The 17,232-nt window shown below is 42.3% G+C and overlaps 1 protein-coding gene across 9 annotated transcripts in view; it reads left to right on the forward strand.

Annotated features, from left to right (window-relative positions):
* Window positions 1-17,232, forward strand: part of LOC144503629 (RNA-binding motif, single-stranded-interacting protein 1-like) — a 240,687-nt gene that overhangs the window by 82,528 nt on the left and 140,927 nt on the right. For all 9 annotated transcript variants that reach the window (XM_078228267.1, XM_078228268.1, XM_078228271.1 and 6 more), the window contains one exon: window positions 13,903-13,961. In XM_078228267.1, the coding sequence (XP_078084393.1) occupies window positions 13,903-13,961 (59 nt within the window). The remainder of the gene's footprint in view (window positions 1-13,902; window positions 13,962-17,232) is intronic.

A 17,232-nucleotide genomic window follows, 5' to 3' on the forward strand; every position in this document is an offset into this window, starting at 1 on the left:
TCCTCTCTAGTTGGCACCTCTATATACTGATGTAGAAAATTTTCCTGAACACATTTTACAAACTCTACCCCGTCTAAACCTTTAACAGTATGCGAGTCCCAATCTATATGTGGAAAATTAAAATCCCGTACTATCACAACTTTGTGTTTCTTGCAGTTGTCCGCTATCTCTCTGCTGATTTGCTCCTCCAATTCTCGCTGACTATTGGGTGGTCTATAATACAACCCCATTAATGTGGTCATACCTTTCCTGTTTCTCAGCTCCACCCATAGGGCCTCTGTAGACAAGCTCCCTAATCTATCCTGCCTGAGTACTGCTGTAACATTTTCCCTGACCAACAATGCCACTCCTCCCCCCCCCCCCCACCTTTTATCCCTCTGCCTCTATCCCAAAGAACAATACAGCACAGGAACAGGCCCTTTGGCCCTCCAAGCCCGCGCCGCTCCCTGGTCCAAACTAGACCATTCTTTTGTATCCCTCCATTCCCACTCCATTCATGTGGCTATCTAGATAAGTCTTAAATGTTCCCAGTGTGCCTGCCTCCACCACCTTGCCTGGCAGTGCATTCCAGGCCCCCAACACCCTCTGTATAAAATATGTCCTTCTGATATTCGTGTTAACCGCCCCCCCCCCCCCCCCCACCTCATCTTGAACCTATGACCCCTCGTGAACGTCACCACCGACCTGGGAAAAAGCTTCCCACCATTCACCCTATCTATGCCTTTCATAATTTTATACACCTCTATTTGGTCTCCCCTCATCCTCCGACTTTCCAGGGATAACAACCCCAGTTTACCCAATCTCTCCTCATAACTAAGCCCCACCATACCAGGCAATATCGTGGTAAACCTCCTCTGCACTCTCTCTAAAGCCTCCACGACCTTCTGGTAGTGTGGCGACCAGAACTGGACGCAGTATTCCAAATGCGGCCGAACCAACGTTCAAGACATCTGCAACACCAGACCCCAACTTTTATACTCTATGCCCCGTCCTATAAAGGCAAGCATGCCATATGCCGCCTTCTCCACCTGTGACGTCACCTTCAAGGATCTGTGGACTTGCACACCCAGGTCCCTCTGCATATCTACACCCTTTATGGTTCTGCCATTTATCGTATAGCTCCCCCCTACATTAGCTCTACCAAAATGCATCACTTCGCATTTATCTGGATTGAACTCCATCTGCCCTTTCTTTGCCCAAATTTCCAGCCTATCTATATCCATCTGTAGCCTCTGACAATGTTCCTCACTATCTGCAAGTCCAGCCAATTTCGTGTCGTCTGCAAACTTACTGATCACCCCAGTTACACCTTCTTCCAGATCGTTTATATAAATCACAAACAGCAGAGGTCCCAATACAGAGCCCTGCGGAACACCACTAGTCACAGGCCTCCAGCCGGGAAAAGACCCTTCCACTTCCACCATTTGTCTTCTGTGACCAAGTCAGTTCTCCACCCATCTAGCCACCTCCCCCTTTATCCCATGAAATCCAATCTTTTGCGCCAACCTACCATGAGGGACTTTGTCAAACGCTTTACGAAAGTCCATATAGACGACATCCACGGCCCTTCCCTCGTCAACCATTCTAGTCACTTCTTCAAAAAACTCCTCCAGGTTAGTGAGGCATGACCTCCCTCTCACAAAACCATGCTGACTATCGTTAATGAGTTTATTCCTTTCTAAATGCGCATACATCCTATCTCTCAGAATCCTCTCCAACAACTTCCCTACCACGGACGTCAAGCTCACCGGCCTATAATTACCCGGGTTATCCTTCCTACCCTACTTAAATAACGGGACCACATTAGCTATCCTCCAATCCTCTGGGACCTCACCTGTATCCAGTGACGAGACAAAGATTTATGTCAGAGGCCCAGCAATTTCATCTCTCGTCTCCCTGAGCAGCCTTGGATAGATTCCATCAGGCCCAGGGGATTTGTCCGTCTTTATATTCTCTAAAAAAAAACCTAACACTTCCTCCCTTGTAATGGAGATTTTCTCTAACGGTTCAACACTGCCTCCGAGACACTCCCAGTCAACACATCCCTCTCCTTTGTGAATACCGACGCAAAGTATTCATTTAGGATCTCCCCTAATTCTTTGGGCTCTAAGCATAATTCCCCACTTTTGTCCCTGAGAGGTCCGATTTTTTCCCTGACAACCCTTTTGTTCCTAACATATGAATAAAGTGCCTTGGGATTCTCCTTAATCCTGTCTGCCAAGGACATTTCGTGACCCCTTTTTGCCCTTCTAATTCCTCATTTGAGTTCTTTCCTACTTTCTTTGTATTCCTCCAGAGCTCCCTCCGTTTTTAGCTGCCTGGACCTAACGTACGCCTCTCTTTTCTTTTTGACCAGTCCCTCAATTTCCCTGGTTATCCACAGTTCTCGAATCCTACCCTTTCTATCCTTTTTTACAGGCACATGCCTGTCCTGCAGCCCTAACAACTGTTCCTTAAAAGACTCCCACATGTCAGATGTGGATTTACCCTCAAACAGCCTCTCCCAATCAACAGTTGCCAATTTCTGCCTAATCCCACTAAAGTTAGCCTTCCCCCAATCCAACACCTTACCCTTGGGACACCACTCATCCTTTTCCATCACTATCCTAAAGCTAACAGAATTGTGGTCACTGTTTGCCACATGTTCCCCTACTGAAACTTTGAAGACCTGACCGGGCTCATTCCCCAGTACGAGGTCCAGTATAGCCCCCTCTCTAGTCGGGCTATCTACATATTGTTCCAAAGAACCTTCCTGTACGCATTTTACAAATTTTTCCCCATTCAGAGTCCCAGCTCTAAGCGATTTCCAGTCGATACCAGGGAAATTGAAGTCTCCCACTACAACAACCTTATTTTTCCTGCACGTATCCAGTATCTCCTGACATATCCGTTCTTCCACTTCCCTTGGGCTGTTGGGGGGCCTGTAGTATACCCCCAACATAGTGACTGCGCCCTTCCTGTTTCTGAGCTCCACCCACAGTGACTCGTTACATGACCCCTCTGAATTGTCCTCCCTCTGCACCGCTGTAATATGTTCTCTAACTAATACTGCTACTCCCCCACCCCTTTTGGCCCCTCCTCTGTCTCGCCTAAAACACTTGTACCCCGGAATATTCAGCCAGTCCTGTCCCTCTTTCAACCAAGTCTCTGTCACCGCAACCACATCCAAATTCCTCGTAAGCATCAAGGCTCTAAGTTCGTCTGTCTTACCTGCTACGCTCCTTGCATTGAAGTAGATGCACTCCAGACCTCCAGGCCCAGTGAGGTCATCCTCCCCCAGAGTGCTCTTCTTCTTTGCCAGACTTGTCCTGGCCCCAAGCTCGTCCCCAGCCTCTACACTTGTAGACCTAATTTTTTGATCCCCACCCCCCTGCCATATTAGTTTAAACCCACCCGAACTGCACTAGCAAAACTCCCAGCCAGGATATTCGTGCCCTTCCAATTTAGTTGTGAACCGTCCTTCTTGTACAGGTGCCATCCTCTCTTGAAAACTTCCCAATGATCCAGGAAAAAGAACAAAGAACAATACAGCACAGGAACAGGCCCTTCGGCCCTCCAAGCCCGTGCCGCTCCCTGGTCCAAACTAGACCATTCTTTTGTATCCCTCCATTCCCACTCCGTTCATATGGCTATCTAGATAAGTCTTAAACGTTCCCAGTGTGTCCGTCTCCACCACCTTGCCTGGCAGCGCATTCCAGGCCCCCACCACCCTCTGTGTAAAATATGTCCTTCTGATATCTGTGTTAAACCTCCCCCCCCTTCACCTTGAACCTATGACCCCTCGTGAACGTCACCACCGACCTGGGGAAAAGCTTCCCACCGTTCACCCTATCTATGCCTTTCATAATTTTATACACCTCTATTAAGTCTCCCCTCATCCTCCGTCTTTCCAGGGAGAACAACCCCAGTTTACCCAATCTCTCCTCATAACTAAGCCCCACCATACCAGGCAACATCCTGGTAAACCTCCTCTGTACTCTCTCCAAAGCTTCCACGTCCTTCTGGTAGTGTGGCGACCAGAACTGGACGCAGTATTCCAAATGCGGCCGAACCAACGTTCTATACATCTGCAACATCAGACCCCAACTTTTATACTCTATGCCCCGTCCTATAAAGGCAAGCATGCCATATGCCTTCTTCACCACCTTCTCCACCTGTGACGTCACCTTCAAGGATCTGTGGACTTGCACACCCAGGTCCCTCTGCGTATCTACACCCTTTATGGTTCTGCCATTTATCGTATAGCTCCTCCCTACATTATTTCTACCAAAATGCATCACTTCGCATTAATCAGGATTGAACTCCATCTGCCATTTCTTTGCCCAAATTTCCAGCCTATCTATATCCTTCTGTAGCTTCTGACAATGCTCCTCACTATCTGCAAGTCCTGCCAATTTTGTGTCGTCCGCAAACTTACTGATCACCCCAGTTACACCTTCTTCCAGATCGTTTATATAAGTTTATATGAAGCCCTCCCTCCTGGGCCAGTCCTTTAGCCAAGCGTTCAATTGTACTAACTCCCTATTCCTAGCCTCACTGGCACGAAGCATTGGGAGCAGTCCAGATATTGCCACCCTGGAGGCCCTACTTTTTAGCCTATTTCCCAACTCCCTGAATTGCTCTGAAACATTGGAACCCTGGAACATTGAGCTGCCAGTCCTGCCCGTCCTGTAGCCAAATTCCACTAATGGCTATAATATCATATTTCCATGTGTCTATCCACACCTTCAGCTCATCTGCCTTCCCCACAATACTCCTGGCATTGAAATAGATACACCTCAAAAGGTTATTTCCACCACACTCAACCCTTCCATTTGTGATTTTGCTTGAACAAACCTGTCTTTTTACCCCTGCTCCACTATCTGCTTTGGCACTCTGGTTCCCATCCCCTGCAAATCTAGTTTAAAGGCTCCCCAATAATACTAGCAAACCTCCCTGCAAGTATATTGGTCTCCTTGTAGTTTAGGTGTAACCCGTCTCTCTTGTACAGGTCCCACCTGCCCCAGAAGAGGTCCCAATGATCCAAGAATCGGAAACCCTGCCCCCTACACCAGTTCCTCAGCCACGTGTTCATCCACCCAAGCATCCTACTCCTACCTTCACTTGCACGTGGTACAGGTAGCAATCCTGAGATTACTACCCTCAGGGTCCTGCTTTTTAACTTCCTTCCAAGCTCTTTGTACTCACTCTTTAGGATCTCCTCACTCTTCCTACCTACATCATTTGTACCTATGTGTACCACGACATCTGGCTGATCACCTTCTCACTTTAGAACGCTGTGCACGCGATCAGAGACATCCCTGACCTTGGCACCCGGGAGGCAACAAACCATGCGGGAGTCTCTGTCCCGACCACAGAACCTCCTGTCCGTACCTCTGACCATTGAGTCCCCTATCACTACTGCTCTCCTCTTCTTCCTCCCACCCTTTTGATACTGAGTCTGGTTCTACAGCGCAGAGTTCTGGCTGTCGCAGCTTGTCCCAGGTACAGCATCTCCCACAACAGTATCCAATTTAGTATACTTGTTGTGGAGGGGTATGGCCACAGGGGAACCCTGATGGTGGTCATCAAGCTCCTTCTCCAGATCCCTAACACGCTTTGCTAGCAGCTGCAGCTGGATGCATCTTTTGCAGGTGTTGTCGTCAGGGATACCGGGGGTCTCCCTGATCTCCCACATCCTGCAAGAGGAGCATTCCAACATCTTGCCTGGCATTTTTTTTACTCTGGGGGGGGAAAAACAAGAATAAACTTTCTGGGAAAATAAAACCCTACTCTCGCCTCTGCCTGTTCTCGCCGAAGCCCGTTTTGAGCCAAAGCCCTTCAGCCCTCACTCTGCTACCTGCTCACTCCGCCGCCCGCTCTCAACGCTGCCCGCTGGATAGTGCGGCCTGCTTTTTAAACCTCCCGCGCGCTAAAAAAAACTACAAAAAACCTTCCCAGGTCACCCTGCAGTCGGCCTACTTCCGTTTTTCCCTTAAAACTACTAGACTAAGAAACCCCGTGAAAAAGTAAGTAAAATAAAGCCAACCTCTTACCCTTTCACTCTAGCCACCAGTGAAGAGGTAAAAGATAAATGATGAAATATCACAACTTAGTTTTTACAAACACACTTGATTGAAATAATGTTGTGTTTTTATTATTATAAAAATTGCAATATTTGCTAATCATTCATTCTGATTAAAAAGTGACTTTTTTATTGTCAACTTATTGAGAAATTACATGTCAATTGCATGTTTAACTTGTCAATTAGAAGAGAGTATCATTAATTTTCTTACACTTAAGAGTCTTTTACGTGTAAGAAAATTAATGCATCTATTTGTTTTTTTCAACTCTGCAAACAAAGTCACAGTGAAAGAGAGGGTAGTTGAGTAACGAGATGGAATAGATAAAAAAGGAGATATTAGAAAGGCTGCCTGTAATTGATAAATCACCAGGGCTGGAGTAGATACATTCAAGGATACTGAAGAAAGTAAGGATTGAAATTGTGGAGACTCTGACCATTAATTTCAGTTCTCCACAGATACAGAGCTGGTTCCAGAAGACTGGAGAATTTGATATGTGCGCCTCTGTCCAAAAAGGGTGTATGGATAAGACTAGCTCATTGAAGAGAAGGTTGAGAGGAGATTTGATAGAGATTTTCAAAATCATGAGAGGTCTGGAAAGCATAGATAGGGATAAATTGTTCTCAGTGAACAAAAACTGTAAATTCAGTCCATGGAAACCAAGGTCCAATGCAGATTAGCAAGGTTAATGCTGATCATCAGGCAATGCTTAATGTGGAATTGGAATTGGTCAGTGGTATGGTGTACAAGTTGAAGTTTATGTAGATAACAATTCAGGAGGACAATGAGGAAGTCTAGTCTGCAAGTAACAAAAGTACATAATTTCAATGTCTTGTGCAAAGCGTTGTCCTGATAAAATTCTGGTGGATGATCAGGAAGATACATAATTGAGTGAATAATAGATGTTTCAGAACATCTGTACTTGAAATTTAGTGAGTTAATTCTGTTTGTTTGTTACATAATTACTGCAAGGCAAAAGATCATCAGACATGCTGTGAACACATTGAAAAGAGTTTGATTAATGTTTTTGGATTTTGACATTCATCAGAATATGCCAATTTTTGTTAGCAAAATTTAAATATGGGCAAAGAGTTCAGAAATATCTCTTGTAAAGGCTGGGGTGGAATAAAGGATTGATGAACATGTCTCTTATTGGCTGTGATATTTGTCATTCTTCTGAGGTGTGAGCTTTGCTGCTGGATAGGCTGGGCGTGCCTTGCACTGTGGTTGATTCATCTCCATGTTATTTCATAATTTAAAAATGCTTGTGTGGAAACAGCCTACTTCTGTAATTCCTGTGCCTTAACTTGGCCGTACTCAAAACTGATCAGAATATAGCATAATTCAATCAAATGATGAGTGCAAATGAAGCCCGAGTAAAATTGACACCAGGTGTTGTAGCTAGCTAAAGAACATTGGTCATAAATGTCATCAAGTATAATTATGCCATTTCCCATTGCATTCTGGGACACAGTAAATGTACAGCCTGAAAATCAAAAATTTATCAAGTATTACAAATCTTGTTTCTCACAAATCAGTTCAGCTGAAAACCACTAGAAGTATAGTTCAGCACAGTGCTGAAATGTAGAATAAACCTAAACTCCTTTTCACACTTAGGTTATTTACTATCATTCAGCAATTTGATTGCAACAGTGGCTTGTTATATTTTATTGTACAGAGGCAAGAATTGGTTGATTTCATTGTGGATCAATCAACCTAAACTGTTTTCCATCTTTTATCGGTTTGTAACCAGCTGCAAAATTATAAAATTCATTGTATTATTCCCAATTTTTGTAATCAGTAGCATCAAAATTATGTCAGGATGTTGTAAGAAGGGCATCAGAAATTTGAAAAGAAAACAGATAAAATAAGATAGTGGTAGCATTTCACTTGTGGATGTCTACCAGCTCAACCCTTCCCACTCGGGCTGGCAACTGGGGGTGCAAACATACAGTATGGCTGATCAATGGACATGGACAATTCCTGTGGAGGTATTCCTGTAATGATGCAATATCTTCCATTGCGGCACATGTTGGTTCCATCTTGGCAGATGTAACTTCCACTGTACAGTTAGCCATAGTCTTAAATCCACACCTGAACTCTTCCATCTGATATATTGGATCAATTCATGCTACTCTGGAGGACCTACACTGCACCCATCTAAAGTGATGCTTATCATACTTCCCTCTTTCTCCTTTGCATATGCTGACTCATCACAGTGCCTCGCATAATAATCACTTCTAATTCCTCCTATATTCTCCACTTTGTGCAAGGTTCTTGTGCAGGGATTGCAAAGATCATGCTGAGAAACATTCTGTTCCTCATAATATATTCAGTATAGGTATTAAACCCCTAAGCTGGAAACCGGTTATGCTTGACCCTTCCTTTTTAGACAAATTGGTCAACTGTTAATTTGTAATCCACATGGATACTTCTCCCGCATCAATTTATCTAAAATATTCCCTTTTCAACTATCCACAACCCATAAGTACTGCAGACATTATCCTGGGCTGCCTTAACATGAGGCATTATAGCCTTCATTAATTAATTTGTTAATGGTCCAAGCTCTGATGAAGGGTCATTCTGACTCGAAACGTTGGCTCCATTCTCTCTCCAGTATAAAGTTTGTAGCTGTCTTCTAAAAAGTTAGAAGATCTACAGACCATAGTCCAGTTTCTTTGACCAGCAGTTGGTTATTTTGAAGAGAGCTATTTGCAAAGCATTAATATGTGTACACACACATATATATTTTGAATATGTTGTGGAGCAGCTACTTGAATGTCAACTGTGATTCAGTTACAACCTCTTCTCCTGAGTCAGAAGGTTGTGGGTTAATTTGACTCTTAAGAGGCGAGGCACAAAATTCTAGACTCCAGTGTAGTATTTGAGGGATTGCAACACTGTCATAGATGCCATTTTTCGATGAGACATTAACCCAAGGCCCGTGCTCTCTCATGGATGTAAAAGATCAAGTGACACTATTTCAGCTAAGTTTTCTCTAGTGTCCTAGCCAATATTTATCCCTCAGTCAGCATCACTAAAACAGATTACCTGGTCATTATCATATTGCCGTTTGTGAGAGCTTGTAGTGCATAAATTGGCTACCGCATTTATTACATGATAACAGAGAATATCTCAAAAGCTTTACAGTCAATTAAGTATTTCTGAAATAGATTCAGAGGTTGTGAAAGACATTGTATAAATGCAAGCCTCTCTTTGTCCATTGCTTTCTTTCTTTTGTCACATGGCTCTTTACCCCAAAGGGGCTTACTGCATCTTTGATCTATCAAGTGATCATCTGTACTCAGGGATCCCTTAGGCTATTATAAATCGGTTGTCAAACATTGTAGGTTCTCACTTGTTTTGAACCACATCTCCATATAGTGCGGTGATGCAGCACTATATAGAGTTCAGTGTCTAAGATAATAAGGCTATGGGCAGGATTTTACAGTCTCACTCGAGTGAGACCGGAAGTTCCTGCCCGAGGTCAACAGACATTTTCGTTGTCTGCCCCTTGCCCGCTCCCATTCCGTAGCGGGCAAAGCAGTAGAATTCCGGAGTATGAATTTGAAGTAATTCATTTTAGTATCAGTAATCTGTCTAAAGTAACAAGGAAAGTTGAGTATACCCATCTCAGCTTAACTGTTGCTGAAACCCTCATCTATGTCTTTGTCACCACAGGACTTGACTATTCCAATAATTTTTTGGTGAGCATCCAACCTTGCACCCTCCCTAAACTTGTTCTCTGCTATTCAGATTCTAACTCTCACCAAGTTCCAGACAGCCATCAGCCTTGTACTCACTGATGTACAGTGGCTCCCATACCAACAATATTAAGATTTTAAAATTTGCATCCTTGTTTTCATGTCCCTCCATGGCCTCACCCATTCCTGTCTCTTTGTGCCTTGCAACCCTCCAAGACCTCTGAACTCACCCAGTTATTACAATTTATTTTATTTGTGGCTTCTTTTGCCTCTATTAATTTTGCTTTGCAATAAATTCAGATTTTTTCCCTGAGTTATGTGGTCTGTCAGCATGATTATTTTTAAACTACTGACTACCCAAATTCTCTTCATTGCCCCCATGCTATCTGATATTATAAATGATTCTCTCTCCATCAGCACCATCTCCCTACCTTTTTGATCTGGTGTCATCACCTCCCTCCTCAGGAAACTCATCCTTGACCACATTTTCCTTGCAAATTACCACCCCTTTTCCAACTTTCCTTTTCCTCGCAATTCCTGAGAATATTTTGCCTCCAAACCATGCTCATTCCCACAGCTCTGTGTTTCAATCTCTCTAATCAGATTCTTGCCACTGCCTAAGCACTGAAACAGCTCTAATCAAAGTCTCAAATGATATCCAGTGTGATTGTAGTAAACTATCTCTTCTCATCCTTCTTGACACAACCTTTGACACCTCCTATTCCAATGCCTCTGCTGTTCTAGCTGAGTGGAACTACACTCAATTGTTTCTGCTCCTACATATCCAACTGTGTCAGAGAATCTCCTAAAATGGGTTTCCTTCACCCATTCACAGCCTCTCAAGAATCCTTTTGACCTCCTCCTAATCCTTCTCTACATACTACCATTTGGCAACATAGTTCAAAGATGTCCATCTGACGACATTCCATTCGACTAACTCTGTATTTGTCAGATTGTCCTTTTTTCATTATTCTTCCATGGAATGTGGAATGTTGTTTTGTTGCCCATCCTGGCAGTTAAGTGTCAACCGCATTGCTGTGGGTCTGGAGTCTCATGTAGGCCAGACCAGATAAGGATGGCAGATTTCCTTCCCTAAAGGACATTAGTGAATCAGATGGATCTTTTGCAACAATCCATTATGGTTGCCATTACTGAGACTAGACGTCCTAGATGAACTGCAATTTCCTTCAGTTAAACATTGGGAAGACTGATATCATTATCTTTTGCTCCCAACACAAACTCCATTCCCTCACCTCTGATTCTATATCTCTCCCCAGTCATCTCTTGGGTTAAACTAGGCTATTTGCAACCTCAGCATTCTATTTGATCCTGAGTTGAGTATTCAACCCCATAGTCTCTTCATCACAGTGTTAGGAAAACAAAGGTAGTTTTAAGGGATTTACATTTGTCTTGGTAAATATTAGAAATAAGATACAGTTTTAAGTGGGTTTAATTTAAGGTTTATTGTGCCTGAAGGGTAAAACCTATAGTTAGATTCATGCTGGACAAAGGTGTGTTCCTATTGTGCTTGGAGAGGACTACAGCATGAAGAGTAACTAAGTCAGCAGAAATGTACAGGGGTTGCTTAGCAACTGGAGGCCCCTTTTAAGGGGAAACAAGCTTTTTTGTTCTTAGTTTAGTTTAATTTGTTGGCAGTTGAAGAATACCAGGGATTGAACATCTCTGCCAGAAGAAAGACTGTAAGAAGTCTCACAACACCAGGTTAAAGTCCAACAGGTCTTCCACTCCATCTGACGAAGGAGCAGTGCTCCGAAAGCTTACCAAATAAACCTATTGGACTTTAACCTGGTGTTGTGAGACTTCTTACTGAGAAGAAAGACTGGACAGGATGGGACCTACAAAGAGGGAGCCTTCCCAAAGAACCCGTTCGTGTCCAGTTAACTAGGGAATTGAGACAGAATGTCTTAAAACAACTCAAGTTACGAGAACAGAGACCAAGGTATTGTTCAAGAATTCAAGGAAGAGTAAAGAAAGTGTTCTGAGTTTAGGAGACAATTGCAGTAACCAAATTTAAAGTGGGAAAGCAGACTTCGGAGGTAAATCAAAAGTTTAATGTAATTTTTAATACAGTCTGGGAACCGAGAGTTAAAGCAATTGTGAACAGTTTGTACAATAGTCAAGGCAAAGAAGTCCAAAGGGAAGTGGTGTAAAACATGGTGCGGAAGCTTTGTTTAAAATACTAATTTGGAAAAGCTGGACTGCAAACCGTTGATGGAAAGCATTATTGTGAAAGAAGATTTAAAATGTGTATTTTGGAGTGGAATTTGGAAACTCTCATGTGACAGTAATCTAGGGGTTTTCTGAGCAGAAATCCACAGACACTAACTTGGGTTCAGATTGGAGTGTGTGTATTTGACCACAGCCAATCTGTGTATTTAAAGGGACTTTGTGCTGATGAGAATATTATAACTTAAGATGTACTTTGTAATCAGCATTAATCTTAATATGTGTGTATTTGTTAAACTAAGGGGGAGTAAAGGAATATTGTTTTATAATCCAAATTTTTATGTTCAATAGATGTTCTTATCTTATTGTTAAAACTAATTACTGATCCTATGACTATGTCCCTCCACATTTACTTAAAAAAGGGAAAATGTTACGGTTCCATTCTGGGACCTTCCCGTCTAGTGGTAACACCAACTGGAATCGTAACAACAGAGACCACCTACTTCCACCTTTATTCAAATTGCATTTCTTTGCTCCTGTGTGAACACCTGCTAAAATTTGTTACCTAAAGACTTGACTATTCCAATGCTCTTCTAATAAGCCTCCAATCTGCCACACTCTGTAAATTAGAGCTCATTCAAAACTCTTGGCTGTCGTCTAATCCACACTTAAGTTCCACCCACTCCCTGTGCTTGTTAACCTACAGTGGCGATGTCTCAGTTTAAAAATTCTCATCCTCATGTTCAAATCTTTCCATGGCTTCACCTCCTCCAGTCCTCTAGCCCTCCTTAAGTATTGCAATTTTCCACTATATTTTCCTGATTTTCTTTACCCCACCATTGATGCTCTTAGGCCCCAAGCTCTGGAATTCCTTTCCTAAACCTCTTAGTCTCTCAATCTTTCCACCTTTTAAGACTTTCCTTAAAACTTATCTCTTTGACCAAGGTTTCATTCACCTGTCCCAGTAACTCCATCATAGACTGGATTTCATTTTTTTCCTCCTCATCAACAGCACGGTGGTACAGTGGTTAGCACTGCTACCTTACAGTGCCTGGGATCTGGGTTCAATTCCGGCCACAGGTCACTGTCTGTATGGAGTTTGCACATTTTCCCCGTGTCTGCGTGGATTTCCTCCAGGTGCTCCAGTTCCCCCCCAACAATCCAAAGATGTGCGGGTTCAGTGGATTGGCCATGCTAAATTGACTCTCACTGGGGACTAGCAGGGTAAATACATGGGGTTACGGGATAGGGCCTGGGTGGGTTTGTTGTTGGTGCAGGCTTGAAGGGCTGAGTGGCCTCCTCTGCATTGTAGGGATTCTATTCTAAGATCATGCTTGGAATCATTCTCTTCATTAAAGGTTCAATTTCTCTTCTTTTAAGGTGCTACTTAAAACCTCTTTGTTCAAGCGTTGGGTCAATTAATATTTCCTTCTGTAGCTTTGTGTCTATTCTTGTCTGAACACATTCCACTGTAGTTACTTAATGTGTTTTACTGCTTTAAGGGCATTATATAAGCACAGTTTGTTGCTATAAGTATAAATTGTTCTTGCTGCAGAGGCTGGTGAAATTCATCAATGGTGATTCAGATTACCATGATGCTTCTTACCTTGACACAGCTTGCATCTTTTTCTGCATTTGTAGCAAAGAAGTACAACATGAGAACATTCAAGGATCATACGAGAGTGTTGGTGAGGGATGGTGGTAGGAAAAGGAATAAAATTTCTGTGCGAACAACCAATGCCTCATTTAGCAACTCATTAGATCACTGCTTGCTAAGATTACTGGTGGTACTTCAGGCCCAAATACTGCAGAATAGTTAAAAGTGGTGTTTATCTACAACGGTGAGGAATAAATCATAATCTCTTGGCAGATTTACGACCTATTCAGATATTTATATGATATGCAGCAATGAATCCTTCTAAGGCGCTTAATTTTCTTTTTTCTTATAGGTATGGCAAAATAGTATCGACAAAGGCCATTCTGGACAAGACAACTAATAAATGCAAAGGTATATTTTTGTTATATGACGCATTAACGTCTTGGTGTCTAATTGTGTTAACTCTTTTCTACCAGTTCAAAAACATAGCCTAACATAAATGTTAGAATTATGATACTGTAAACTGCTGTCCTTGTTTTTGGATTATGGATTACTCACTTTGGAGTGTTCAGCTGCAAATATTACATTCCTATCTCCATGAATCGGTTATTTTCATTTTGTCTGCACAGTTTCAGTGGGAAATAAAACTGCATGCTTGTCAGGTTTTTAAACAGCTGCAAGCTAAAATATGCTTTATCTGGAGAAGTAGGTTATTAAACATTTATCCATGAATCATCTTGGAGGGCATTACATTGCCAGTAAGCATTCTGTGGAACATGCCAATTGGGAATTGTTTACATGGTATCTTGAAAGCTGCAGAAATGTTTGCTCCTTGTAGACCGTCCAGGGACAGGAAACAATGGTATCACCCCTGTGGGAAAATGTGTAATATTGCCAAAAGACTGGCATAGACATTTAATTGCATTTCACCTCTTTTATGAGTGATAACAGCCTCCCACGCATCCAATATGGCAGGCAGGAAGCATGCACTCATTTCCAATCAGAAACAAATCACCTAGATCAGTTTATTCTGGTGGCCTTGTAAGAATGAAAAAGAATGAATAACTGATTTGTCTTAAATGTTCTGGATTTTGATATTCCCAGCACCTGACTCTCAATTTGCTGATCCTGCCCCGCAGTACCTAACACTAATTTACAGGGCATTCCATATTATTTAAAGGCATCATGCGGAACCTACAGCTTAGTTGTTGGTCTGTTATGTCAGGCAGCTCTTTAACTTTTAGGATTCATTTAGTGTGTGTATGACCAGGGAACTTTCAGATTTTCTGCAAAAATTGTTTTGATATTGTTCCACTGTGGGCTGCCTGACAATTTCACTGTGGGTCTGGATGGCCTGATGGAGCTGCCTTTGGGTTTGGAGGGCAAGATACAGTGGCGAGGAAGAGAGCAGGTCCATCGAAGAGAGGAGATGGGCATCGCAAGTGATTACATCTCCAGAGATCATTCAGGGAGCACTTTACATTGCCTTTACTTGGAAGCCATGCCTGAGGTACCTTTACTTCACAAGAACCTATGGAGAAGAGAAGGTTAAGAAGAGATTTAATGGAAGTGTTCAAATTCATGTGCAGCCTGGACAAAAAAGATAAGGAGAAACTGTTCCTGTTGACTGAAGGATCGAGAACCAGAGGATGTCGACCTAATGTTTTTGGAAAAAGAAGCAACAGCAACATGAGGAAAAGCTTTTTTTATGCAGCAAGTAATTAACATCTAGAATGCAATGTCTGAGAGGTCAGTAGAGACAGATACAATTGACACATTCAAAAGCGATTTTGAAAAGCAAATAATTGCAGGTCTACATGGAAAAGGTGGGGTAGTGGGACAAGACATTCCTGCAGAATGCAGTGCAGGACATAATGAGCAAAATGACCGCTTCTTTGTGATGCCATTTCTATGTTTCTATGGGCAGAGAAGTGATACAATCTGCAATAAAAGACAGTATAAGATAAAGGATACAATTCTAAAGGGGTGGAGGCAATGAGGGACCTCAGTGGTGGTGGGGAGGAGTGTGCTGAGGTGGTATGCAGATATGTGTCCACAAATCATTGGAGATGGTAGAGCAAGTTTAAAAAGTAATGAAGCACATAGGATCCTCAACTGGATTATAGACAGATTTTTAATCAGCAAGGGAGCCAAAGGTTGTGGGGATAAGGTGGGAAATTGGATGATCATATCCGAACAGTTATGATCTCATTGAATAATGGAGCAGGCTTGATGGACTGAAAAGCCTGCTTCTACACCTATATGTTATGGTCTTATCCTGGACTGTATAAATAGAGGCATAAAGTACAAAAACAAAAAGATTATGGTGAATTTATACCTCAACTGGAGAACTGTGTCCAATTCTTTGCACCACACTTTGGGAAGAATATGAAGGCATTAGAGAGCGTGCAGAAAATATTTACAAGAATGGCTCCAAGAATGATGGACTTCAGTTACATGAATCGAATAGAACTAAAGGCTGAGATGTTCCCAGGACCTGATGGCCTACATCCTATGGTCTTAAAAGAAGTGGCTGCTGAGATAGGAGATGCATCGGTTGTAATTTTCCAAAATCATGAGCTTTACATGAAATGTAATTTTCCAAAATCTGTTATGGTCCCACCAGATTGGAAAATGCACCTTCACAAGAAAGGAGGGGACAGAAAGCAATAACCTGCAGGTCAGTTAGACGAATGTCTGCATTGGGAAAATGCTGGAATCTGTTATTATGGAGGTGAAGCAGGGCATTTGGAAAATCTTAATACAATCAGGCATAGTCAACATGGTTTTGTGAAAGGGAAATGACTAATTTACTTGATTCCTTTAAGGAAGTAACAAACAATGTTTGTAAACAGAACCTGCAGAGTGTACTTGGATTTCCAAAAGGCATTTGATGAGGTGCCACATCAAAGGTTACTACATAAAATAAGTGAAGGGGACAGTACATTGGCATGGATGGAGGGTTGGTTAGCTAACTAGAAGCAGAGAGGAGGGATAGATGGATTGTTTTTGGGTTGGCAAACTGTAACTAGTGGGAGTGCCACAGTGATCAGTGCTGGAACCGCAACTATTTACAGTCTATATCAATGGCTTTGATAAAGGGGCCAAATATAGAGATGCTAGATTTGCTGGTGACACAAAGATAGGTGGGAGAGTAAGTTGTGAAGAAGTCATAAGCAGTTTGCAAAGGAATATCGATAGGTTTAGTGAGTGAGCACAAATTTGGAACATCATGCATAACGTGGGAAGATGTGAGCAGCCACTTCGGCAGGAAAGGTTAAAAAGTATGCATTCGTATATAGGTGCGGCAAGTGATTAAGAAGTGTTATGACATGACAGGTGGGAATTGCTGGGCTGCCCAAATCCCAAAGGGAAACTTTGATTAGCTATTGCAACTATTTGCAATTTGTATTTTGTTATGAGACTGGCGTCAGGAGGAAAAGTTTGAAATCAATTTGTGAAGATTTTAAGCATTAAATTTAAATTTTTATTAAATAAAAAAAAACATAAGCTCACAAGGTTACATTTACACAGTTAACAGTAGTTCTACGCACATTTTCAAGAATATTTCCGCTTGGGTCCTTATAGATTTTCTCTCTCAAAATTACAATAAGAATACCACAACCATTCATTTCTGCTATCGGGGAAATATTACATGCCTCTCTCATTCAAGACTGGAAAA

The sequence above is a fragment of the Mustelus asterias genome, chromosome 14 (assembly GCF_964213995.1).
Source record: "Mustelus asterias chromosome 14, sMusAst1.hap1.1, whole genome shotgun sequence".
NCBI classification, from domain to species: Eukaryota; Metazoa; Chordata; class Chondrichthyes; order Carcharhiniformes; family Triakidae; genus Mustelus; species Mustelus asterias.